Here is a 27,945-nt window from a genome sequence, read left to right as displayed (position 1 = left end):
CCGTTAGTTGAAAAAATACTATTGTGTAATTTTAAACACAGTGATGTAAGAACATAATTGGAAAACAATATTAGAAACAATATTTTCCCATGGGCTCAACTAAGAACATTTCCTTTCTGCACATCTGTCCATCAACTAATGTTTGTATACTCATATCAATTACTGGATTTACAACAGGATGCACTTTTGTGCCTTTTCTGTTATACCTTTGGATTTTCCAATACATTTAGAAGATACTTGCTAGCCATGGTGCATTTGCAGTTAGGTCATTGAAATGTGTATGACAGAATATATTGACAGTGCAACAAAGGTTCAGAAAACAATTTCAGGGGTAGCTAAGTACTTTCTGTATTCTATATATATCACTTGATGTGACAAGTTCCTTGGCCTCAGGAGGAAGAATTTTGAATCATTATGCTTATCATTAGCATTCCAAATGTGACCAGGACTTTATACTTCAGATGTACACAAGCCTGGATGCAATCAATATTTGTACTTAACTCACTATGACACAAAAATATATTTTAGGATTTAACTCCTATGCAAAGTGACAATGCAAAATAATATAAGTGCACAGAAATAGTGATATAAACAATTAAATACAAATGTTTATATTTCTTTTTCCAAAGTTTGGTGAGTTCAGAAATCAAGAAAATGAACTCACCGAACTCTGTCAATGGAGTTTGTTTAGTTCATTTCGTTGAGCTCACCGTGTGTGTAAGTTAGGGTTAAGGGCAACTGTTGATTGAATCCAGGCCAAAGTTGCATTAATGTGAAAAGAAATAAACTTATGAAAGTTAAAGCACACACGAGGAATGACATAGCCTCACACCCATTCATCTTTTGAAAATGTTATACAAAAATGTATAAAATCATGCCTGTAGTAAGAGATTTTGTAAACCAAACATCAAGTACATGTGTGAATACTTCTGCAGATGTGAAACCAAAAATGAGTTCTGGAGTTGCTCACGGCTCAGAAACGACGGATTCCGACTCTGGGGAAGACGTTTCAGAAACGACCATTTCCGACTCAAAGGAAAACTTTCCAGATGATGAAGCATCCTTCACCCTGTTTCACTAAAGCTGCTGTGTTTCCGAGCTTTGAATGCAACAGCTCTCCTTACTTTAGGTAAGGATCCTTCTTTACAGTCCTGGCTGTGAAGCACTTATTTATTCTCTTTTATCAGCGGGGGTGAAGGGCATCTGGCTTTATTTCAGCAAAATTCGCAGGCACTTTGGTGGAGGGGACTGAGGACGAGCAGTGGCAGGCTGACTGCCGGACATGCTCAGAGACAGATGAGATAAAGCAGCACCAAGGGTAAGATATGGGGGTGATGGTAGGCTAGCACCAGGCAAAAGGCGAAGGTCAGGAAGACTGAAGATGCAACGTAGGCTTGGCGTAGACGAGATGCAAGTTCTGCAGCCTGATGGTGAACCACCGCCTCCTGTTCGTCTTCTAAGCTCTGAGGGGCACTGTTGCTCGTGCCAACGTCGCTCTGTGGCACAGCCAGTTCTGCAGCTTCCTGGTGAACCACCTCCTCCTCTACAAGGCTTTCTAAGCCCTGAGAGGCACTGTCGCTTGGACCAACAGTACAGAAGGAATATTCTTCAGCAAATTCCTCCCAGACTCCTTGGTCTGGAACATGGGAGTATGTGTGGCTCACTGACGGCATAACGACATCAGGATCTGCAGTGTGCGGTGGTGTGGTGATTTCCCCCATGGTGTCTAGCACTGTGTGACTAATTTCCCCCACAGAAGCTACCGGAGACTCCAAGAGAGATTCCGTGGGATCAGTGTCATAACCTGAGGAAACTAATAACTCATCAAACTCGGTGGCTAGTTCATCTGGTAAGAAGTGGAGGGCCCGGGCAGGGTAAGGAACATTGACAGGTTCTTCTGGGCTTTCAGATGGTTGGTCCTTCTCAGATCGGACCAGTTTGGGATAGACAGGTGGAGAGCGGGTGCAAATGGAGTCAAAGCCTGCCGGTTCCTCTCCAGATAAGGTTACGGCTGGTCTTGGGACAGAAAGCTCTCCCTCAGGGTCTGTCTCACTCACCTCCTCAGGTGGACCTGTTTCCTGGCTTTCACTGACCAAGCCCTGAGAACTGCCGAAGGCCTCTGTGTATCTGAGATAACCCTCAACATCCTGTCTGATCTGGTCATTAGCCTCCATTTCAAGCTTATAGTCGGTGTCCGGGTCTTTATAGGGAATACGGATACTGAGGGGTGGCTCTTGGATTTTATAAGGAGGTTCTGAGTCGCTCTCTCCTTTCAGTGCATCCTGGTCTTTCTCATGACCGTTCTCGTCATGGGGAGGGAGGATTTGCTCAGAAGTGGTGGTTCGGCAAAAAATATGTGACTCTGAGGAGACTTTGACTGTAATCTTGGTCTTGGTGTCATAGCTGCAGATCCTCGTGTCCTCCTTATGCTCTTCGACGACCCAATCGCATTCTGTAAAATCAGCTTTCTGTGGGGATTCAGACTGAGGCTGAGTTGCTAGGGGCTGACTAGTTATCGGTTTGAAGACTGCTACCTGTTCCACAGCCGAGACGGACAGGGGTGTCTCACAGGGGGGTTCGGAAGCACAAAGCGGAACACTGTCTACTATTCGATGATCTGTGTCAGTCTTGGAGGGGGAGCTGGGTCTGGCATCTTTATTCTGTTCAAAAAACATGCCAAAAAAGGACAATAGTGATTATGGCACTGAGGACTAATGGCAAGACACAAGAGAAGAAGCCCAATAAAGCATGACTGTCTCTACTGACATTTCTATGTCAAGCTCTGAAGTGGTTAAACAAATTCATAAATTCATTCATAGCTGACAAATAGGTATTAAATGAGTCCAGGTGCCTCACATTTTGTCCTACAGTGTTCTACATCTTTGACAACATAATTCATACAGAAGCTCAATGAGGCAGGCTAATGCAGTACAGCAAAAGGAAATCTAAAGGAGGATCTTTCCCCAGTATTAAGCAATATTTTTTTTAAAGACATTTGCTTTTTTGCTACATTTGCATAATTTTAAAATGCCACGAATGCCATCAGTGCTGCCCAGAGTGTATATGTGTACAGGTAAAATATTTACAGAGACGCATGGGTGTTAACAGTGGTGAGTCAGTTTAGTGCTGGTACATTTATATGATAAACACGAGCAATGTTGCATTAAACTGGAACTTGTTCCCTCAGATCTCACGTTTAGGAAAACAAACCGCATAAAATTGAAAATCAATCCTCACCCTCGAAGCCAGCAGTGGGGTCTTCAGGAAACCCACAGGAATGGGACATGTGTGTGTGTGTGTGTGCGTGTGTGTGTGGGGGCGTGTGTGTGTGGGGGCGTGTGTTTACAATGAAGAGTCATGTTTATATCCCCACCACCCCTCCACCACCAACCCCCAACCCCCAGGGTGGCATTGCCCTAGTTCCCATGGGCACAATCCCAGGAGGGTAGACTGGCAGGACCCGCATATGCCCTATTCCTTTAAAGCCCTGGATCTCCACAAAAGAGCCCCAGTTCCTCCCGACCGGAACAGCTGGACTGGAAAACAGGTTGAGTCTCTACAACGCTGGGTTTCTCACAAAAGGGCTCTTGTCCGTATCTGACTGTTTATTCAGAGTACGGCATTTTCAGCTCTCACTAAAAGCAATGTGGCAAACTGTAAAGAAATAAAGTCAGAGGGCCGAATGTTCATTGACCAAAAACTTTGACTCCTGCAACTGAAATAATACGAAATCAACTAGAAAGTGGTTTAAAGGTTTTTAAAGGTAATAGTTAAATGGTAAATATTGAAACATTTTTTCAACTATTCTTATATTACCACACCAAAATGACAGTGTCACTCTGCTACTGTATGTTATAAATAGGTTACAAAAAAAAACACGTTTTCAAGACAACAAAATTACAAAAACATAATATTTCCATAACTTTTCACATTTTCATTCACCATAATCACATCGCTTAACGCGGCTCTAGGTGAGCATATCGACTTCACAAACTTAATAGCCAATTTCGTACTCTGAGAAAAAGTCAGAATCATACTGCAAATTTGTGATGAATAAGCCAATCATTATCAAATGTTTCTGGAATCGTTTGTGTAAGCCCATACACAAAAAAGTTCAGTAACATCATTTTAATCCTTAAAAGGATCTGTTGTGCTTGGTGGGTTTATGACTGCAGTTTTTAACCATGCATCATTCAAGCACAATTCTCTTCAGCAAAACAGCAGAATCAACCGGTCAAACAAAAACATCACAAACAGGAGCACAGTCAGGTCACACGGTACTCTTATAAATAATTGGCAGAAATGATGACTATACATTTAGTAAAAGGGTCAAGTTAGAAAATACTATATAATATAGGAATAACATAACAGGTCAAATGTATATAGAACCATGCTGTTTTAGTTTTCCCCTTCATTTTTACATTCAAGATACATCATGTGGTTGACACTGTGTTATTCAATTTTTTTGCATAACACGACCAGCAAGAACTAGGGGGGGTTAGCACCTGTGTATTGGCCAGTTTTTTTTTTTTTTTTTTAAAGCATGAAATATTTTAGGAATAAAAGAAGCAGGAATGGGAGCAGGAGAGGACAGTCATGGTTTTAACCCATTCCTGGCCTCTGTGTCTACAGGTAGTAGGATGCTTAAACACACTTATTAAACACTGAGAAAGGGTTAATATTACAGGGCTTTTCCTTCCCTTATCAGATGCCAAAACTCTTGCTTGAAATTTCTGTTAAAACAAAATTAATACACATCACAGTAAACCCCCCACCACCACCCCGGAGTGAAACACATAGGCAGAGAAGTTCTGGCAATCCAATCGAGCAGGGCGAGCTGGAATGGGACATCAGATTGGGGGTTAATGAAATGTGAAGGCGGGCAACAGGCAGAGGGCACATTACCTAAATTGCCGCTGATGCTTCAATGAGCTGTGATTGACAGGTTGGGACAGGAAAGCACAAGATTGTTCCAAATTACCAATTCACCTGCACAATGTAAAAGCTACACACCACACGTTCTCTCCTGTTATCCATTTCACATGTTCTTTTCAAGAAATATATTTAATTCACGCAACATCTGAAAAAATCCATCTACACTTCACCCCCCATATGTTTTATGGAAATTTCTTTCTTTACTTAAAGATTTAAGTCTAATTCTCATTTGAGACAGTTGTACAGGACAGGTTTAATAGACACAAATATCCACCTCTGCTCCAGGGACAAGCTTGTGAATTATTTCACAGTCAATATCACTGCTTTTGATCGTTCTTTTTTCAAGTGTTTGTGATGAATAAATGTCTGACCATACAATGAGGTTTTGAACTGTTCAATCCCAAATTTGCCTGCCTTTTTTGCATTTGCAAATTGTGCATATAAATAAAATTTCAGTTTCAGTGGACAGGAATGTTTCTGCCACAAAAATTTCCAATTTTGCTTTCTCTTTAAATTATGTCCAGAAAACTAGACTATAGGTGCATTTCAGAGGACTGGTGCATTGCTGTAATATCTAGCCTCCTGAATTAATAGTTTTTGGAAGAGAAATTTTTACAATCATGGGAAATAATTAGACTGGACACGTGCAAGTCCTTTCTGAATCAGAAGGGTTAACCAGATTGCAGAAGTCTTAGTGAATACACAAGAAGGCCAGTGCAGCTTACATTTATGGGGGGAAAGGAACCTTCTCATTAAGATCAGGACTGAACAAAAAATTCTATGTAACCTGATTATATGAGCTCATTTCACCCCTATTGCTTACCACCAAATTATTCTACAAGGCAGTTCATAAGTAAGATATGAAATGTATTTCACATTAAATATTTATGTGAACCCCAGTTATAATGAACACAGTAGATTATGTTACATGATTGGTTTACAGGGAGATGCAGTAACATAGAATTCTAGCAACAGGAGTAATAACCACAGAGATGGTAGCAGTGGTCATGTTTCAGTCCCTCTATAAAATAATCAAACCACTAAAAACAGTTTTAACTATACTTATATACTATACTATATGCAGTATAGTATATATACTATAGATAAATGAAATAGTATAACTATATTATACGCAGAGCGGAGGACGTCAATGATGCTGGTGGCAACATATGAACATTACGAATCCTTTAAATAACATTGGAGTGCAGTAAAATCATTTGAATCAGTTAAGAAATCAGGTAAGAAGGGCGATTAAGGACAGCCCATTACTTAAAGAACTATTAATTTGTAGAAAAAAAGCTAGTCAAAGAATTTCACTTAATTTATTAAAATCATTCTTTGCTGGCTTTCTTCGGTCATAAAAAATGGAAATGTAACCTAAAGGCTATTAAAGTTTGAGGCGTATACTAACAAAGGAAATTAACAAATAATGGGAAAGCAAAGGAAGAGACAGTTACCAGGACATGACAACAGCCACATGGTCAATTTTTATAGCACACACAGAGGCAATTTTTCAGGCTGCAGGCCTGGAAAAAGCTGCTCCACTGTTGCCTGGGCTCCCAGCTGCAATCTCTGGTTTTCAGGATGTAAAAGAAATTAGGGTGAACACACCCAGCGTGGACACGCACCCAGTTTCCTGTATGAGAATATTATAATAGCAGTTGCTTGAATGTTATCTCCAACCCACAGGGAACACTGCAGGAATGGCCTTCGGATGTTAATCAGGTTTCTTATTCGTTTTTAAAAGAATTTAAATTGTGGATGTTTATTTCTGTTCAGTTTTTTGTCTGTAATCTTGGCATTGTTTAACAAATCTACCATTTCAATACTGTCATTCTCAATATTCTTAAATTTGACATATATCATGATGTTTATCATGACTAAATGGGGCCATCGGAAGATGCCAGTCAGACTCTAAGGACACTCCTGGAACATTTTTCTGTTACTTCAACTTTTTCAGAAATGTTGTCACGGTAACATCATCTACAGCCAAATGGCTGTGAATCCTAAACATTTCATGTGAGCAGGGCTAAAAGTGTTTTTTCCCCCCAATACTGGGACTAAAACTGTATGTAAGTTAATGCACCTCTTATTCTGTTCTTTTCCGGACTGACTTCAGTTTTACGAGTATCCACTATTTCCTTGGTTTCCCAGGGGCTCTGGCAAACAGCCCGGGAAGTTGTTCCTGGAACGAAACCATGGTTCTTTATGGCCCAAGCTGATCCCCCCTAGTGACATGGGACAGCTGTGGGCTAATGCCTATTCTGGTACCCAGGGGAATTTCCCCCAAAATCTCCAAACCTTGGGAGAACAAAACATTTATTCTGTCGTCTTCAGGATGCGCTCAATGACAGGATGTGAGATTCCCTGGCCTGGAGTTCTCTGACCTCAAACATGAGTCAGAGCTCACAAAACTGGAAAAGCCAGTGGACAAGTTGAGCACATTGCTGAGGAAAACCAGGAAGAAAGGTACCAATAATCTCTTATGGCCTAGAACCTCGTCTGCTGCTCTGTAATCATTGATCTCTGGAAAAGCCAGATGGAGTTGCATGTTAAACATGCCTTGAAAGTGATAATTTTATTGTAATCCTGCCAAAAATGAAACAATTCTGAATCAGGCAGAGGATGACCTGCTGGAACCCAATCAGAGGGGTCTCAATGATGGTTATCTGGTCTTCTGAAAGACTGGTTTCTTGGAGGTCCACAGATATGCAGGGTATAAAAAGTCAGTTTTGCCAAGGATCTTATGGTATCAAGGCTTTAAAAACAAGCATGTCTCCTGGGTTCTGTCTATTACTACATGATAACAGCTGGGTATCAGATTGTTTGAGGGTTGCAGATGAAGCGGGGGACATCAGGGCAACTAACTGTTCGCGCGTGCTCAATACCAACCCAAAATAGAAAGCTGTTCTTTGTGGTTGCCGCTGCGGACATAACATATGTTAAAGATAAAGAGTTCAGCTGAAGCACTAATATGCATGTTGATTGAGCTGAAATCTCCTCATTCAGATTCCGAAGGTGGATTTGGTAGTGTGTGCATCCACAGACATGTCCAGAAATAGAACATCTACCGGGAGTTCTGTTGCTCCTTCTCTCTCTGAGAATGGGATCATGGGAAATCTGGCGCTGGCTAAGCTTTTCCACACCTCTTACGGAGCCCAGCCTCAGTCTTCCTCCTGATGTAGATATCTAGCATCATGACACTCATCCTTGGCTTCTTATTGGTTTGTTCCTTCATCAAAGTGATGTCAGCAGTGTCCTGTTAACATACTGCTTCACGCGGTAACAGATGAGGTAACTGATCCACGGTGACCTTCTCCATTACTGTACTCCCTACGGAGTTTGGCACAAGTTAGTTGAAGGCCAGCTAAAGGAGTTCTTTCACCTGAGTGCAAGAGGGCATCCTGGAGAGTTGGTTCAATGGATGAATGAGGGGAACTGAACTGACCTGCAACTGAACAAGGACACCCAGGCAAGTGGTGCTGAATGTGGTGTTTCCTCAACCACCGTGTGTCCAAAAGAAAAGAAATGTGCATAAATGTGTTTTCTGATCAGACCAGGTCTTGAGAATTTCTGTATGCTGTTCTCGATGGAGCTGCGAATGCACACAGTGCCCTGAAAAATGATTCACGTCCTTGATAAAGATGTACTGAGTTAGGGTGAGATTAGTAAACATCAAGGGGGGTCAACAGGAGCTGTAGTAGGCATGGTGTATTTTGTGTGTCTGACCACCCACTCATGGGTCCTGGCCCGGTTTGGGAGCCTGGTGATCTACAATGTCAGGGTAGGTACGCTCCTGCCATTTGCCCATGACTAAGGCACTGGACTCAGAACTGGAGTTGGTCCCCGGGCGCTGCACTGTGGCTGCCCACTGCTCCCATGTAGCTAGGGTGGGGATGGGTCAAATGCAGAGGACAGAGGGTTACCCCAGAGGGTTTAATAAAGTATATGTATCTTACAACAAAGAGTGGGTAACCCATCAAATGGGGTTCTGGACGAATGACAGAGGTCAAATGAAGTGCGCAGCTCTTGGGCACTGAAAGGCAATACTCTGCTTGGGGCTTGTAATACTATGTTGGGGGGCGGGGGGGGGGGGGGGGGTGGTTATGAGGGCATTTAAGAAGGCCCAGGACAGGAAATATTGAGGAGGTCATGGGTAAAGGAGGGCATCACTGACTCCAGTCTGCCCTGCACAGAGACGTGAGAGGAACTGGAGAAAAGGCTGATTGGTTCACGAAGGCTTTGCATTCTCACCCGGTACTCAGTAAACTTCAACCTGTCCAGCACAATTCAAACATGCCTCTGGAATTAGCCTGTTCGCAATTCAGTTCCAAGAGCTGAACTGGGCAAGGGTTCATTCCACTTCTTGTGGCCAAAACATCTTCTCCCAGAATAGAAGCATGTCACCATTGCAAAGGAGTTCTTGCTGATCAAGTTTTCTTGTGATGCTGCCACCTAATAAGTCATAATTGTATCCATAAAGTATCATGTGCTGATAGCACAGTATAGGAAACTTTATAATATCAAACTTACAAGGTCAACTTTTCAATTGTGCATTTCTTCTTTGTTCTTTATATGTATACTTCCAATCTATGAAGATAACCTTGAATCGACCCACAGAACCGCGTAGGTATATTTAACCTCCTCAAGATGGCCGCTAGGATGAAATGACATAAAAGATCCAAGATGGCTGCCTATTTTGATGGGTTGCACATTTTGATGATTGCTTTTGTGTAACAAGGATCCCCAGTCATGGCAGCGCATATATCCAGGTTGGGTGAGCCAGTCATTGCTGTCCTTCTGTCTTTATGCAATGTGCTGTGTGCTTTACACTTTTGGAGAATTGCTGTTTTTCAATGATGAATTTTTTATTACATTTTTTGAGAGTTTTAATTAGCCATGTGTCCACTATAGTATTTATTAGCCATGTGTCCACTATAGCACAATACGTACAATGTGCATGGAGAGTAATTTCAGTTTTATCGTTTAAAGAACTGGAACTATTAAAAGTTTAACCTCATGTTCTAGTATTAAGAGGCATTTCAATATATAACGACTTTTGAGTATTATTGTGGCATTAGGTCTAAGGGAGATTAAAATTTGTCTTGGCTACGCCTACCAATGGAGAGAGCACACGCACCTGGGTTGTGTTAAGTAATCAGCCCAGGTGCTTAAAGGTGTGTTCCTGTGTTTGTCTTTACGGTACAGGGCTGAGATTGGGAGCACACACTGAGAGGGCGAGTTTGTTTGTTTTGTTTGTCAGCGCACAAAAGACAAACATGAAAAAACCACAGCTGAAAATCGGAGGCACTGGCCAGCTGAAAAGCTGTCGCTCTGTTTTGCTTTCTTTCATCGTTGTTGTTTTAGTTTATTGCTTTTGCCTGGAACCCATGAGGGGGAAAGGGGAAGGTGTTTATTTGGTTTCATGTTGGTGTGAGTGCGCTTTCTCTCCTTCCATGTGGCAAACAGCAGTGCACACCCAGAACTGTCGCATCTCCCTCCCAAGTGTGTGTCACAACATGTGACAATTGTACTGTAGTATTGATTCAGTCAAGGTATTGATCAAGAATCAGGTTGAGTTTAGTTGTATTTTTTAGCACTGGACACTGCGTTTTAGCACTGGACATTCTCGAGTTGGGTCCTGGGGGACCTCTGTATATGCTTGTTCTCGTTACAGCCAAACTCTTAATTAAGGTTGTTGAACACGTTTTGTAGGTTCTTTCATAAATTTTTCCTTACTCTTGTTAACACAATGCAAGTTTGGCTCATTGTCTTTGAATTCTTTTGTATGAACCAAATGGTTTGTTTCAGCAGCCATGTGTGCACTGTAGCACAATACACACTATGTGAACATGGGACTTATTCTTCATTGGATGCATAGCTATTTCTAACATAATGTGGCGTAAGAGGGTAATCCAATCACAATTTTAATCCCAGAACGAAAACCAGCATACATGGGGGTCCCCCAGGATAAAATTCGAGAACTGCTGGGTTACAACACAGGTCCGCATCCACACCGGCCATTTTAGGACTATAGAACTAGACATCCTCTGTTCTCGAGGAACTCAAAGTAGAAGGAACCAATTTCTACATGGCCTGCAGCCTTTATTTACAATCCAACACTGTGTTTGGCCCAGCATTGTGACCCTGGCTTTTCTCTGGTCCACTCTAGGCCGATAATTTGATGTATTTGATGACACTTTCAAATGAAACATTTCAAGAATTCTGAATCGGCCCCATTCTTTGAAGTTCTTCCTGTTCTTAAACAGCCATGCAAGTACTTAAAGTTCTGGGTAAAATAAATTACCTCAGAGTGCTGCTCTGAAGACAAAAACACAATTGACTATATTTCAAGAAAATCCTGAGCACTTAACCTCACTCTGTTTCTAAAACAGCTTCCCTAACACTCAGGCAGCAGCAGCTTGGGGTATGAAACTATGACCAATGGAAGCTGGTGGACAAGCCTCGCGGCTTCTGGGTCCAGGGTTGTCATTGCCGATAATGCAGAGGACCCAGGCCACCTCTGCTTCAGAAATGTCCTCTCTGGTAGCTGCCATTGCCTGAGATGCAACGAAAGAATGTACTTTGCCAGGAGTTTTCCACACCTGTGACTATCCAACATCTCAGCAAAGCTGGCTAACTTCACCTTGACATTGAGCTGTTCGTCTGTAAATGCTCTGTATGTCTGTGCTATCGATGCTGAGCCGTACAGGCCTCTTTCCTTGTCGAAAAGACACATGAATAGGGCCAACAGTTGTTCACCATGTGACCAACAGGTCCACCATGTAACCTGCAGGGATTTAAACTTCAAATTCAAATCAGTGGTCTCAAACTCAGTGCCATGGAGGGCCATGTGTATGCTGGTTTTTATTCCAGCCTCAGATCTTGATTATATAATGAGTTCAATTATATGCTGAATTAGGGATGCAGGTTTGTATTGCACATAATGGTGACCCGACGTCTATGGTGACCCGCATTGTCTAAATAAAAATTTGATAATATTCTGTGCTTCAATGCAGTTAAATGCATATGGCTGAATGAGTAATTGGACTCAATTAAGGCAGCATTAACTGGTTGGAATGAAAGCCTGCATACACATGGCCCTCCATGGCAACAAGTTTGAGAGCACTGATTTAAATGGTTATCCTCCATGACTCCCCATAGGCACTTCAAATACATAGTTGAGTGACCAATCATGCAAATGAGTTTCTAATTTAGACATTTATAATAAAAAAAGATATTGAATATGGAGAGAGTCAGGAAGGAGAATGAGCATGGATGGAAGTTGAAATGTTGTGAAAAGCATGTCTTTCAGCCTGTGGTCCTCAGCCCTGGTCCTGGAGAGCTGCAGGGTCTGCTGGCTTCTGCTGTTACTCAGAACTTGAGCAGCACAGCAATTGATCAGTTAAAGCGGTTGATTACACAGTTAACTCAGGTCACCCGGTTTTCTGAGTCTGAATCGGTTGCTGACCAAAACCAGAATTTTATCAGAAAAGGGCAGGTGTGAGTTTTAGCCCAGCACTTGGACACCTGATTTTACACAAAGTCTTGAAGACCATGAACATTTAGTTGGATCATACATGTATTTTTTATGTTACTTTTTGTGCATAAAAGTTAAATCTTATATAACTGCTCTCATTTTTAATGTGGGCATTTCCCACTGCTTCTAACAAAGTTCATCATGTCCCTGTACAACATTTAAAAATACTGAAGCATGTTCACGGTAGTAAGTAAATGAACTGAATTTAACACGTGGGTATTGCTTGTAACATCACTGTCAGTCATTGTCTGTGCATAATTGGACGCAATTACTTTATCAACTTGGATTATTAAGGCGGTGCAAATGGGATAATTGTTCGAGAAGGTGCTCGACAGAGAGGCTATCGTGACCTCTAGCTGGTGGAGGACTGAAGTACCACGCGAGAAAGCAAGGGGAAACAAACTGGTGGCCGTACACATGAATCATGAAATCTAGCAGAGGGACCTAATCGCACCCTAAAAAGCTTGAGCCTCATGAACTAAATCAGGGGTCGCCGCCCCTGGTCCCGGAGACTGAAAGGGTCTGCAGGTTTGTGCTTCCATCTTAGAATCAGCAACCAATTTAGACTCACGAAACCAGGTGGCATGACAGAACAGACAGGTGAGACAGACTCGCCCAGGCAGGCTTGCCCAGGCTCTCCAGGCTCACGGCTGAGGACCCCTTGCACATTCAACACCGTGCTTCTCAAACAGGGAGAGAGAGAGAGAGAGACGGACGGAGTGAAGGACAGACGGAGCCGGTAAAGCAAGCTTCAGCTCGCACCACACTTTTTGAGCCTCTGCATGCGGCTCCTCCTGAAAACCGCGGGTTCCCGGGCTTGCCCCCCTCACCTCGATGTCAATCTTAGGCCGAGCGATTTGCGGTCGAGCGGGCGCGCGCTTCGGCGCGGCGGTCTCCGTCCCCGTGCCCCTCGCGTCCGCTGCAGAACGAGTCCGGCAGTGAGTCATGACAGTTTGAAGGACAGTGCTGCATTATGGAGTTGTGCCCCTTTATCACCAACGTGGCATGTGGCTTTGTCAAAGGTCCGGTGTGCCTCTTAAGTGTACCTTTACTTGCGTGCAAAGTTGATGTGTCAATTAAGAAAAACAGCTAACAAATCCTCTGCGCTAAAATTTACAACCACGCCAGCAAGGTGTGGCTGTCACCTTGAGGACTATCAGCGAGTACATTGAATGGTGTGATGTTTCCATTGTGAGGCTGGTATTTACACTGGAATAGCATGCAGTGCAAGCTTCTGTTCCTGATGAACTTCATACTTGCCTTCCACACTGTCTGCGGCCTGGATCTCCTCAAAGTCGTCCTCCGCTCTGGAACAGAGACAGGCACACTGCTTATTAACGTAACAGACAAACAAGCCTGTCCCATAATGCCACCTTCATCTCTCTGCTCAGACTCAGGCAGGCTCAACCGGCCGCCATCTTAAAAGGTGTCCCAATACCCTGGAAATGAGACGTAGGGCTTAGACCCCTTTGGGCTCAAGCACTCCTTCAGTCAAGTGTGGGGGAGCCATACAGCCCATCTCCCACAATTCTTTGCAGCGCCCCTCCCCAGAAAATGTAGCAACTGCAGTGTAGTTCTGGTAAAACACCTTGTTCACAGGTGCAACAGCAGTGCCCAAACACATTCAGTGCTGCAGCCTTCGGAATACTCTTGTCCTTCTCTCTAAGTTCTGTATGACAGCAGCACAGGGACCTGTGATTGATGAAGCCGTTTATATTAAAGTCAGACATGGCCTAAACCACAAATAACCTCTGTATCAACAGTTTTCTCCCTGAGAAATAGCATGTTGTTTATTCATTCTACTCCCAGTGGCTACCTCATCTTCTGATTGGCTGAGATGCCGAGCCAAATGAAGCCTGTCATTTGATTGGTTGAGAGTGTATTCTGGTCTTTTGCAGGACTGAGGAGTCGCAGACATAAATGCCTTCACTTTTGGCACTTTTACCTTTGTTAAATGACCCTTTCAGTAGCGATGGGAAAGGTTTTTTTTATAAAGGAATATCTCCCTTTATATTTTTTCTATATAGTATCTCCATTTTTGTGCATGTTTTTGATTGGCCAGTTGGTCAGTTTTTGTGTACAATGCAGGCTATTTTTGGATAGGAACCATTTTAGAAAGGATGTTTCCAGCTGCACACAATGGTTAGCACACAGGTTCTGGGTTTAAAACAAGAAAATGCACTACAATCAGCTTGTAAAGCGAAAGTTATGATATTAAGGCATTGAATTTCTAGTGTCCATTCAAAATAATAAACATGAAAATCCATTTTACGTTCTTCTTAATGTCTCGGTTCTGTACTCCCAAGTTCAAAGACCAGAGAAGTGAGGTTTAGATGCACACTGCTTGTTCATGCATGCCTAATGTTAGCCAAACTACAAATTGAAAATTAAGTGACAATTGTCATGAAATGGAATACTGAAATGGAAGAGTTCCAGCCTGAATTTACGGATGAGGAGTTGCAACGGACGCTGAAATGCTAAGAGGTTGACAGGGAAGGTAAACTGCTATGCAGACATCCCGTTTGAGGACAACTACTCACACTTTCAGTAGATCTGGGCTGTGTAAATGCAGCTGGTGAAAGTGACATGACATGTGAGATGTTTTTGTCTTTTTCCCCCCACAAGTCAGCAGCTCAGACAGAAATACTCAAATAGCCAGGCCGGTACAGAACTGGGAGGGCCAGAACTGAAGCACACGTCATGGAAGATCCAAAGGGGTGGGGCCAGGGTGCCATTTAGATCTGTCCATCCAGCCCACCCTTCCCACCCATCCCACCCCGCCCACCCATCCCTACGCAGTTGCCTCAGGATGGATGTTGTGCAAGCAGGAACCATTTTCGGTCCTGTAGATTTATTGCTTCTTTGAGGACCTGCTCCCAAATGTAGCTCTGGTGATACAGGAATCCATGCCAGTTCTTTCCTTGAGCGCAGTGATCTCAAGCTGCATGCGTCATAGGAAACAGTTCCAACCGATGGGGAGATTGAATGTCATTAAAAAAAAGGATAATAAACATGTGTGAAAACCTCTGCAAGCCGCTCTGGAGCTGCTGGAAGTGTATTGTCTTGTTTTAAACTGCAAACCCCAGAATTCTTTGTGGAGCCAACAGGAAATCAGAAACTTCTGTAAATATTTAAAATATCCCTCATTGCACACAAATAGCCTACTTTTTGAAAACATACGCCAAAAACTGAAATAATACCCAGAACCTCCAGAATTATCCCCCTTTAAGGAGTTTGATTGACAGGAGGACAAAGCTTGTATTTGGTGAACTTACTGTGTGGGGGTGGGGGTGGGGCCATGGTGGATAGGGTTCATGGGAGGCGGGGGGAGTCTGAAATTATTTTTCAGCCCGTTCCAGTGATTATCTGTTCATAGATAGAACATGACTCTAAAAAACTAGCTGTGGAGACAGAGGTGCTGCTAGACTCCAACAAAGGTTACTGTAAATGTGCACACCACCATACTCATAAGAAAGAACCTGTGCTATGTCTACAATGCCCTCAGGTAGGTTTTCTGTACATTTCAAATGACATGATGGTCATCACATCACGGCACGACACCACAATGTGGACCTGTAAACATACTCACCACTGCACAGACACACACACACACACATACAAAAACAGACAGAGCGCTGTACATACGCACCACTACACACACACACATAGCACTGCACATATTACTGCACACACACACAACACTGTACATACTCACCACTGCACAAATCTCTGTACCTCTGAATTACACAGTAATGTTAATGTCCTTACACATCAGAACCAACTAGGCACTATCATCAGAAAACAACATGACAACTGGAAGATGGCTGCTTGTAGATTTGCTAGATTGTGAATAAGATGGATGAACTCAAACAGCCTTGAGTATCTGTGCATATGCCCTTAAACTCAATACACCAGAACTTTAGCATTAGCACTGACCCCTACAGCCTGCTCCATAACAAGTGTGACACATCAATGAACCTCCACTTTAGCATTAGCACTGACCACTACAGTCTGCTCCATAACAAGTGTGACACATCAATGAACTTACACTTTAGTATTAGTGCTGACCCCTACAGTCTGCTCCATAACAAGTGTGACACATCACAGGGGTGAGAGCAGCAGCATAGTCAGGAAATTCCGTTTGTGGGGGAGGGGGGGTATGGGGGGGTCATTTTAAATGGGCTTTTCCAGTTTTTCTCCTTTAGCCTCCACATATATACCTGGCATTTGGAGAGAGAGTCTATCTGAAAATCCTGAAATCCTGCCTTCCTGCTACCTTGAACCCCCCCCGTCCCCCCACTTAATGTGAAGTGGCTTCAAAGCTGCACTTCTCGGGGGCGATTTAAGACTTTTTGTTTGCTTATAATCTTGACCTACTCTCTGGGATCCCAGCATATCTGCTGCTGTGGCCAAAACACAAACTGTGAGGTATACTGGCCGCGCTCCAAGGGACAGTGAACTATTGAATCACACACTAGACTACCGTACAGGAGGCATGGGGGGGGGGGGGGGGGGGGGGGCGGGTGGCAGGTGTCTTGTATTTCCAGCCTTGCCCCCCTGTCGAAAGGCCAGGGGTGAGCCGTCTAAAGGGCGGGGCTGAAAGTGAGACCCGCGCGCGGGCCTATTTTGATCGGGCGCGCACACCCGCAGATTGCTGGCATTCTCTGAGCTTCAGTCCGCAGCCCTCAGAGACGCTCTGCTCCCTTAGCCAGTCACTGGGGGAGTGTGGTGAGCGGGGCACCACAAAAAACACACTCATATTAATAATCATTTACATTATTAACCAGGAATGGACCACTGAGATCAGCATAATGCACAGGGGAGAGCGTGTGCCTGATCCTTTGCCTACATGTATGTAGCGGTACTGCCTACACATAGCCTAACACACGTGTTACTGCTGTCAATAAATACTTCATTACTTTATTTTCGCAGGTCTATTACACAGTGTTTTACATAAAGCAATGAAGTTAGCACAAAACAGTGGCCACACGCCAATAAAAGCAAATTAGGCAAACAAAAAAAGGTTACAAAGAAATAAAAATAGACTTCTGAAAAAGGGCTGAATCTATGACTACAGCCTGCAAATACATGGCACTGTTTCAAAAGCAGTCATTTATCGCTTTGTGAATGCTAAAGGTTCCCCCGTTTGTTTTGGTTTAGAGGACCAGCTGCATGGTGCTCTGGTTGATAATCCAACAGTTCTACGGTTCAAAGGGTGACAAACAACCCATTGAACCGTAGGTTTTTTTAAATGTTTTTTTTTATTTTTTTATTTTTATTCTATGGTCAGAGTTCTAGAACTCAATTGCTTTCAATTACTAGTCGTGATTGTTAAATCAGCATTAGAATGTTCAGTCAAGAACATTCTAATCACATATTTGTGATCTCACACCTTTAATGGTTAATTAATTTTAAAATATGCATTAATGGTCTATGAGCACATTTCAGTTAATGAAATGAATTTCATTACATTTCCTGAAAGGACCTTTGTTATGAAAGTGACAATATCTCTGTAGCCTGGTCTTCTTATATTGTTTATATACTGCTGACAGAATAAGCACCCATTACAGGACGGTAAAGCATGATCGGATTTGGCATCCAGATACTGGTAGAAATAACTTGTCATAAAAAACATTTATCTGTCATCGGTTGAACAGCCACAGGTAAAAATTGTAACTACATATGAAATGGCTACTGTGAACTTGTACTTGTACTGAATCCATACCAATAACGGGTCTTTTTGACAGTCGATGCTAACAGTTGGTCCTTCATGTTTGGTTTCTACACTGATATCTGCTTCTCTTAACGTCCTGTTATTTTCTGCACTCCGCAGAAACTGCATCCTCAGTGTAGGGTATGTATTTTTGTGGTTATGATGCATACTGTTAAGAGTAGTTCATCTTAAAACATCACACGGATTTTCTCTGCTTTGACGGCTTTATGAAACATAGGCCCATCATTTCGTCAGAATGAGTTTAAGGGAGAGCGGGGTAAAACCTAACGTGGGGTAAAATGTAACACGCACTTTTTAGGGAGATGTATCCAGCTTGAACGACCTATTTCTCATTGTCTCCAACGAAGAGTTCAATAAATATTTCGGGAGTTATTGCCCATTTGGCTACATGCAAGTGCACTTTTTTTACCGGAAGTGTTTTCAGCAAATGTATTATGTGTGTAGGCCAAGGAACCCAAATGCATGTAATTATAAACATTCTTTTAGGGATTAACATATCGCATAGTTTTGATAAAGCATGCAGGCTTGCTGGGATTGCTAGCCAGGCAAAAGTGTATACACCCCCGGAACCGGAGAATAATGTACAATGTTGTATAATGTGATAGATTTTCGTTGATATAGATAGGCCACGAAAAACATATAACAGTAAAAAAAATGAATTAAAAACTGTTTGTATCATACCACGTGGAATTGTATTGAATTGCCTTACTCTGTATTAACTTTTAAAGCTATTAAGACTGTTAGATACGTACCCCACGCCATGTTATTTTTTACCCCAACCTCGGGGTTAAATGTAACATTTAACTCTCTGTACTTTTGGTGAGATTGCTATTGAATGGTATGTCCCAGAAATGTCATTGTGGTGCGTAATCATAGCCAAGGGATGTATGATATTTGTTTTAAAAATGGTTCATCTATCTATAGTAATATTTTCAGAATTGAGCCAAATACGAAAACTGTTAGTTATTTCCCCGCTCTCCCCTACTATACGCCTAACAGGTGTCCAGTAGCCTAGACCCTGTGTAGAATGCCAGGCTGCATGGGGAGATGCAGGTCACTAACCTGGCTGCTTTCAGGATACTTTTGAGTTTTCGGTCATCCATCCCATTCCCTTGAACAGTATCATCCATGTAGGATACGTTCAGAACCACCGCGTAATTCTTCCCTTCGTTGTTCGCCCAGTAGTCTCCCTCGGGGGTTTCATAGCGCAAAACAAACTCAATTCTGCTGCCGTGCGTTATATAAGGTCCAGCAAACGACAGCTTGAAGGAATACTGGTCTGTCTCAACGTCGTTGGAGCCCTGCACGTAGTCTGCAGGATAATCGAAGAATGTGCCCCAGCCGTCCATGGTGAAGCGAACGTAGACCGACTTATTAAAGCAAATGTTAAGGACTCGAATCAATCCAGTGAATGAAAGCGGGTCGTGCTCTACGACGGACACGGACTCCATCTCTATTTTGTTCTTTTGCACCGCGAGCATTAAGGCTGTGTCGGTCGGAACCTCGAAGTCTGGGCACACCTGGTAAATTGGTTCGTGGGTCGCGGGGCGGTAGCGAGCGTCCTCTATTTCCCATCTCGGGTCTTCCTCTTCGTCCGAGTCAAAAGCGACGAACTCTTTGACTTCCACCAAATCCCCACCTAGGCTGTCAACGAAAGACACCCTTCTGCTTGGCAAAGTCAGACGAATCTTCATGTACTCCACGGTTTCGTCGAAGAGTGACAATCCGCGCTTTCTGGGCACGGGGGAGGACCTCGGCACGAGCGTGTAGCACTCCTCGTCGTCGTCCTCATCGTCTATCGCCGAGTTGTCCGTCTCTTCGGCAGATTTCGTGCTGAGAATAGTCTCCTTACTAGGGAGGTTTAAGTAATTATTCCCGTTCGACATCGTGTCTCTCCTGAGTAACAGCCAAACTGTCAAAAGTGCTACAATGTAGAATTCGGTGACTTAGCCTCCTGACTGATACAGGAAGGGAAGTATAACCTCACGCAGTGTTTGCTCTAATCACAGAGCAACGGGCATTGCAGGGGGTCAGGTTTTCTTGCCCAGCATAGCGCTGAGTTACAAGTGAGGAAGGGCTGCACCGAAGACGTAACCCCACAGGTCCGCTCGCGCCGCGGGTAGGCTAATGGAAAGAATGGCAGCCTCGGGGCACCGACCGAACAGAAACAACTATCTAATTTTAGAATCTGGGCTCGCCCTTCTTGATGTGTACCGATTAGTTGACGAAACTGGCAGTTTGTTGGCTAACTCTGGCCCCTCTTTCTTTTTTGGGGTTGTCAACTCTCTCTCTCTCTCTCTCTCTCTCTCTCGCATACAAACGCAGCAAAAGTAAAAAGGGAATTAATAACATAGCCTAATTTTCACAGTAAAATAAAGTATAAAATGTGGTCTGACAAAGGTTTATTTTCATTTTGATATGCGCAAAATTATAGTGATTCCCTATAGGGAGGAAATATTACTACCATCAAAAAAATACGCACATCCAGCTGAGGTGCTGAAAATTCGGGTCTATCATAAATGCAAGCAAAGCTCACAACACTTCCTCAGGTCCTGAGGGATCGAAACGTTTTCTGTTTTGCACAATAAAGGTGTGTGTCGAAGCTCACTAGCGTTGCCAGAAAAATATTAATAGTTCCAGTTTGTAGGGCTAATGGACTCGCTCGCAAGTTCTTCAACTCTAAATTAGTTATTGACTGCTGTCCTCTGCTGGCCCTCAGAAGAAACGCACGCGCCATTTCAATTATTTATTTATTTATTTATTTATTTGTTTGTTTGTTTATTTATTTAATATTTATTTTATATGATCAAGGGACAGTGTGCATGCGTATACAACGGAATATTAACAATGATAAGATGATATATGAAATTGATAGCATTGGAACTTTGATTGGAGGTATGTGTTTCAGTCAGAAGAGCTTTTTGGCCAGTGGCGAGCCAGTGGTGAGCTTGATGTCAGTACAATGATACTTGTGTTGGAAATAATGTTCTACTTTAGGATAACTATTTGATAGGAGATCTTTGAGGTTAGGGGGTTGTTTTGCACCTGTAAGTCATGGGGCTCTTGTTAAGGTCAATGGAATCCAGCAAGGAGCAAGACATTCAGACTAATATCACAATAAATATATGCATGTAAGTCATGCATTTGTATTCGCATCATTATGCACCGACTGCTAGCTGCTTGGGGTAATAGCTAACACATGCACTAGAGAACATAAGAAACATGCTACAGTTGATCACTGAGTAGAAAATGCAAGCTTCACAACTTGTTTTATAGTAATAGCATAGCTATAGTGCTGTGCCGTATATTTATAGTATAATGCTGTAAGTTTTTTTTTTTAAATTAAAAGCATTATCTTATTTCGTTAATATATAACACATGCAAAGAAAATTATATGCACGCGTATCGAGTGAGAAGCATTTGACAAATGAACACACTGAAGGAGTAGCACGGCCGGGTTCATTTTTTGCTGGGAAGGGGGTCGAACCTAAGAGTTTGGGACTGTTTCTTATGGGAAGTTGCAATCAAAGTAATATTATAAAATAATAACTAGAAAAGACGTAATAAAAATACATTTCTATCAGTTAATCCAGATAACTGGCAAGTAGGGTGACTACAAGACTTAATTTTAAGGTGGCATCTGCAACCCGGCTACGCGACTCGCTTGCATCATAGCTAAATCACTCTATATAAGAGCGTCTGTGAACTGAATGCACTTACTTTAACTCAGTTGGTCCGAAGTTAGCCACGGTGTAATACACTGGCATTTGACACTTATACCTTGCAGTATAATAACGTGAGCAATCAAAACAGACAGCACATTATCTTCATCGTCAATTCATAGCTTTTTAACTCAAGTACCAACATCAGACCCTAGACTAGTGGTGATGAATGGAATGATCAGCAGTTGTGCGCAATGACTAGAATGCACCACATGCTCTCACCTGCTGTTCTTCTGACCCCGAGGAAAACTATGAAAGCGCATAGGCACATATGTATAATTATATGTGATTAAACATTTTCTATTTAAACCAAAATATTATAATATGAATACAGTTCGAAATTTGGTTTTAAACAGTTTAAGTCCGCTGCTTTTATTTTGATAATAAATAGACGAAAACACACCGGTAGTTTCTACCGGAAGTGACTTAAATACCGGAAGTTTACCTTTTTCCAGTTAAACGCGGTATTATATGTAAAGCTGTCCATGTTGGTACGACAGAGCCGTGTAATAACTTTAGTCATTTTATTTGGTTCTATACCTAACCATCTTATCTCCAAAAAGCAAACCAAAATTCACCATGTCTCAGAAGAGGAAGGCGCCAGCCATCCCGAATTCCCAAACGAGATATTCCAGGGTAAGCATCCAAGCGCACTACCGTTCTTACTATTTATTTGGTTCCATGCGAAATATTACAATTGCTTTAGCATTTAAAAAGCTGTAGTCCTTTTCAATGAAATGCACATATGAATATATTAACAGAACACAACACCTTACCATCGGAGGCTCAGACTGCTGTGCTTACGAAGTTGTAATTTAGCTTTAACATAAGCAATTCAAGTTATTAAACATTGAAAATGGCTTAACAAGACATCAATCGACGGATGCATTAAACACTTTTCTTGACAATTCAGTTGATTCTAAGAGTCTCATTCGAATTAACCACATTTCACTGATGGCATGTTTTAATCATGCCAATCACAAATCGGTGAATTTCGTGGGACCGCGAAGCAACATTTTCTGTGGGGAAAAGTTAGATTTTTGGAGACTTCATTCGCGCATTTGTCAGACTTTTCAGAGGTAACACGAGCAAATTTCTGACCATGTAAACCAATCCTGCCCCATAAATGTATGCTGACCGCTACCAAGTTTCCACATTAATGGAAGAACTGTTTGCAGACATCAATTTATGAAGTACAATATAAGTATTTTTATTTTTATAACAAAATATTTTAACATTGTTAAGTAGTAGAGAGTTTAGAGTCTCTGTATAGCTTTACGTGTTTGGCTGGTAAAAATTAATAAATGAGTGATTCAAATTACTATGATTAGGCTACTTTCGACTGTGACATTTTTAGTTAACTAAATTCCTGACCCTTAGGCCTCCCAGGCGCTAGATGATTCGGGGGAGGACTACTCTTTCACTCAGCCCTCCTCATCACAGGTCCAGAGGGGCCTGGACCACCTAACTCCTGCACAGGTGGACCAAAAGGTACCCCCTCCTTCCTTTACAGCACTTTCAATTTTCTTCTTTGGTACATTTAAGGTCAGTTTGAAGGAGCCTTCTGCCACGTGCTGTGTATGAAACAGAAACAGTGTACCCGAATCGTTAAACCTGTATCACCTAAATAATTAATTAACAGAAGTGTTAATATCAGAATTGAGTGTCCTAACCTGTTATAATGTGCCCCACATGCACACACATTTGTCACCATTTCCCTTTAAATACAATCCCATTCGTTTTTTGTGGGCTGGTCTTCCTTAAATATAATCCCGGTCACTGTGTATCCCGGTCCTCCCTAAGTATAATCTCAGTCTTGTATTATGTGGCGATATTCCCATTGTATTGCGATTGCGCTTGCTTTTCAGATGGCAGAGGTGGTGCAGTTCATTCTTATCAAGGATCAGAAGAAAATTCCAATAAAGAGAGCAGGTCTGTACTTGATTTCAAAGCACTGCGATATCACTAGTAACTGTTTTTCCAATTGCCAATTCAAATTATGTTGCCAAATGACTTTCTATTTTGTCTCTCTCACTGAAGACATTGTGAAACACGTGATGAAGGAGTATAGGAACATCTACTCTGAGGTTATGAAGCGGGTCACCAAAACATTTGAACGGGTGCGTCTGTATTATAAAATGCTAGCATTTATTTGTCAGGTATTAAATGCTAACAGATGTTTGTGAGATATGAAATGGTAATATACATCAGATATAGAATTCTAACAGATATGTTAGTTATACAATGCTAACCTATATTTCTCAGATCTAAAATGCTAACAGATATTTGTATGATATAAAATGCTGACATGCTGGTCAGATATTAAATGCTGATACATACTTGTCAAATAATAAAAATTATTATTTGCCTAGGTGTTTGGACTAACGTTGCTGGAGATTGACACAAAGAATCACCTGTATATCCTCATAAACAAACTGGAGACTGTTCCGGCAGATGTATGCAGCACGTGAGTCTACTGAATTTATACAAATGGTACACACATCTAATTTAATTCAAATGCTGCAACCATACCTGATTTAATATAAATGCTGCACACACACCTTATTTAATACAAATTCTACACACCCACCTGATATAATACAAGCGCTACACACGCACTGGATTTAATTTGGCCATTTTACTGACAAATGCCACGTAGCTGGTTTAATCAGTTCGATCCACAGTAACCCGTTTCATCTTTCATCACCCGTTTCACCCCTACTTTCATCCACTTTATATGCTGAGAGTTGTGCTGTTGAACAGTCCTAATTATGTGTGTGTGTGTGTGTGTGTGTGTGTGTGTGTGTGTGTGTGTGCGCGCCCCCGCGTGCGTGTGTAGGAACCCAGGTAAACCCAGGACCGGCCTGCTCTTCGTCATTCTGAGCATCATCTTCATGAAGGGAGGAGTCGTCAAGGAGTGTGAGTGTTCTTCCCATCTACAGCTGGATATATATACTGAAGCAATTCTGGTTAAGTACCTTGCTCAAGGGTACAACGGCAGGGTCCTTACCCGGGAATCGAACCTATATGGCAAATATAAATATAAATATAACCTATTCTGGAGTGCAGTTATTGTTGATCGTGATGCGTATAGATGAGTATGCGATGTGTGTGTCTGTGTCTCTGTCTCTGTGAGGCCAGTGTGTTACTGTCCCATTTCTCTTTCTGTAGCTGTGGTATGGAACACACTGAAGAAGCTGAGGGTAGAGCCAGGGTAAGTGTGTAAGGAACTGCCTGGCATTAACCACTGCCTGTTAGACCAGCGCTAATGCTAGTGCAGTACTGCCTGTGTGAACAGCGCTAATGCTAGTGCAGTACTGCCTGTGTGAACAGCGCTAATGCTAATGCAGTACTGCCTGTGTGAACAGCGCTAATGCTAGTGCAGTACTGCCTGTGTGAACAGCGCTAATGCTAACGCAGTACTGCCTGTGTGAACAGCGCTAATGCTAACGCAGTACTGCCTGTGTGAACAGCGCTAATGCTAACGCAGTACTGCCTGTGTGAACAGCGCTAATGCTAACGCAGTACTGCCTGTGTGAACAGCGCTAATGCTAACGCAGTACTGCCTGTGTGAACAGCGCTAATGCTAAAGCAGTACTGCCTGTGTGAACAGCGCTAACACTAATGCAGTACTGCCTGTGTGAACAGCGCTAACACTAAAGCAGTACTGCCTGTGTGAACTGCACTAACACTAAAGCAGTACGATCTGTTTGAAACAGCGCTAACGCTAATGTACAACCGCCCAATGTTAATGCCAACCGCTCTAACCTACCATCGGGCCTACAAACTCATGGTGTGCTGTTTCAGTAAAATCTGTGTAAGTGACTGAGGTCCGTTACTGCATTTCTCACAGGGAGAGGCATGAAGACTTTGGAGATGTGAAGAAGCTGATCACAGAGGAGTTTGTCAGGCAGAAGTGAGTCTTCCAGCTTAAATGAAATCATCATTAGCAGCATTCCCCTAATGCCTGGTGAGGCATTGGGAAGTACTTACGCTGTTGTAATGCTAATGTATGATAGAGGCATTGGGTAGAATTAATCCTCTTATAGCGCTAATGTTTATATTCAGAGGTGTAAAGTGCGACCCCCCACACCCAGACTGCCTGGTGGCTCAGTGTGTTAACGCAGAGGGCTGGAGAGCAGAAGGTCACGGGTTCGAATCTCTGCCAGGGCTACTGGTGTGATCAGAGCAGGTTCCTCTCAGACTATAGGACAACCTGTTTATACCACACCACAGAGTAACATGGAGTCTGTCACTCAAAGTAACAGTCTGTCACTCAGAGTAACAGTCTCCAAACAGTCATCATTGAATTTTGCTGTAATTTTGACTTGTTGGGGCAAATTTTGTAGTAATGTTCTATGATGTCAAAACTCAAAAGAATTGTCTACGCTTCCTATAGTGCCACAGGAATATGAAGTTGTTCGTGTGTAGCAGGAACCTTAATGTGAGGGTATTTGTTTCTGGCAGGAACCTGGAGTATGTGCGCATCCCTCACACAGACCCTCCAGAGCACGAATTCCGCTGGGGACTGCGGGCAGAGAAGGAGGTGTCCAAGATAAAAATGCTGCAGTTTGTGAGCCAGGTGAGGAGGGTGTGTGTGTGTGTGTGAGAGAGAGAGAGAGAGAGAGAGAGAGAGAGTGAGAGGCTGTGAAATTGAGTGAGTGAAAGTGAGTCTGTGAAAGTTAAGTGAGAGTGAGTGAAAATGAGGGAGTCTGATCCCTTTTTTCTGCTTGCAGCTGCATGATCAGGATCCACAGAGCTGGTCTCAGCAGTACAGAGAGGCTACAGCAGACCCCAACAATCAGAGACCCCAAAATGTGTAGCACAGCGAAGCTATACTTTTTATAAACAATACTCACAACCCTCCTGTTTATGAACTGTTCACAGGCCTGTTGTTTATAAGCATGGTCATTTTCTGAAAAGGTTCATAATGTTGCAATGTCATGGGTTTGTCATGCTTTTACATTAGTAAAAGCTAGTAAAAGGCGATACTGCCCTGTATGTGTATGTAATTTAATTTTTTTACTTGCCTGAAATAAATGGTTCTTCCATGTTTCATGCCGTGTGAGTTTACATTGAAACCGATGTCATCCTCAGCTGTTTTCAGAGTTGGATGTCAATCCCAGCATACCCTTTGATTTTCTATTTTTGACTGTGTGTGTGTGTGTGTATCTCTGTCTATCTGTGTGTGTGTGTGTGTCTCCCCACTTACACTATTACACGTGATTGCATGTGTGCCTGTCTGCCCTGGTTCCAGCACACCCGTTCACTTCCCCTATATTGGAGGCGCTCTTCTGAGCCATTCCCGTCCAACCACACAAGGACAGGGACAGTTTTTATCCCAGAAGTCTTTTTAACATCCCAGGACACTCCCATATCACCACCCTCCCCCCCCCCCCCCCCCCGACCCTACTGGCTGCCCATAACCACACACTTGCCAAGCTACCATGGGAGCTGCCCCGTCGTGCATTAAAGAGATCATCAGACTGCACACACCATCCGGACCCTTCCATTCAGAAACCCTGGGAGCTCTGGCTCCTCCCTCTCTCTGAGCATCACTTCCTGGTCACGTCTGCAGTCTATTCTGACCCCTCAGTGGAGGAATGATTTTCCCGCTGCAGACAGAACAGCAGTCAGAATTTGCTCTCATTCCTATAATGTTGTTCAGAGCTGTTGTCAAGTTGCTACTAGGTCTGGTATCACTGTATGTCATTGAAATTAAGTGTTAACGGTAATATTTCACAAAATGTTTATCTTATATTGTAAAACCTTGTGTATAATACAGGATTTGTAGACTTTTATTTTCTTAAATGGAAGTGCATTTAATACACCAGTAGAAGTTATCATCAGAACTTTGTTGCACAATCAGAGTACACACAATGCTCAGAGTACAACAAGACCACACACACTATGTCTCTACACTAGGAGCACAGACCACACACACACACCATGTCTCTACACTATAAGCACAGACCACACACACACACACCATGTCTCTTCACTAGGAGCACAGA

At 42.7% G+C, this 27,945-nt stretch overlaps 2 protein-coding genes and 1 non-coding gene across 5 annotated transcripts; 2 read left to right on the top strand and 1 right to left on the bottom strand.

Moving 5' to 3' along the window:
* Positions 1-349: 349 nt before the first annotated feature.
* On the bottom strand, positions 350-20,433 carry si:ch211-167b20.8 (protein phosphatase 1 regulatory subunit 3A). Of its 2 annotated transcripts, XM_035389178.1 has the most exons (5): positions 19,272-20,433; positions 13,736-13,782; positions 13,306-13,394; positions 4,906-4,932; positions 2,582-2,660 (listed from the first exon to the last, which is right to left on the bottom strand). In XM_035389178.1, the coding sequence occupies exons 1-4, from the start codon at positions 20,093-20,095 to the stop codon at positions 4,906-4,908; spliced, it is 987 nt and encodes a 328-aa protein (XP_035245069.1). In that variant the 5' UTR covers positions 20,096-20,433; the 3' UTR covers positions 2,582-2,660. The 2 variants fall into 2 exon arrangements, with proteins under 2 accessions (XP_035245068.1, XP_035245069.1); XM_035389177.1 differs by lacking the exon at positions 4,906-4,932 and having other exon boundaries at positions 350-2,660; positions 19,272-20,429.
* Positions 20,434-22,370: 1,937 nt separating this feature from the next.
* On the top strand, positions 22,371-26,987 carry ndnl2 (necdin-like 2). 2 transcript variants are annotated; one of them, XM_035387166.1, is made up of 10 exons: positions 22,371-22,567; positions 23,375-23,422; positions 23,800-23,863; positions 23,972-24,051; positions 24,304-24,398; positions 24,771-24,850; positions 25,103-25,145; positions 25,785-25,847; positions 26,399-26,513; positions 26,668-26,987. In XM_035387166.1, exons 1-10 carry the CDS (start codon positions 22,511-22,513, stop codon positions 26,752-26,754), a joined length of 732 nt encoding a protein of 243 aa, XP_035243057.1. In that variant the 5' UTR covers positions 22,371-22,510; the 3' UTR covers positions 26,755-26,987. The 2 variants fall into 2 exon arrangements, with proteins under 2 accessions (XP_035243057.1, XP_035243056.1); XM_035387165.1 differs by having other exon boundaries at positions 23,312-23,422.
* Positions 26,106-26,196, top strand: LOC118212022. Its single transcript, XR_004762158.1, has one exon. It is a non-coding gene; the product is annotated as a small nucleolar RNA SNORA11 (small nucleolar RNA).
* Positions 26,988-27,945: the final 958 nt, after the last annotated feature.

Source organism: Anguilla anguilla, chromosome 13 (genome assembly GCF_013347855.1).
Source record: "Anguilla anguilla isolate fAngAng1 chromosome 13, fAngAng1.pri, whole genome shotgun sequence".
Classification (NCBI taxonomy): Eukaryota; Metazoa; Chordata; class Actinopteri; order Anguilliformes; family Anguillidae; genus Anguilla; species Anguilla anguilla.
The sequence above is the reverse complement of the archived record's forward strand: the minus strand, read 5'-3'. Positions and strand labels throughout refer to the sequence as shown.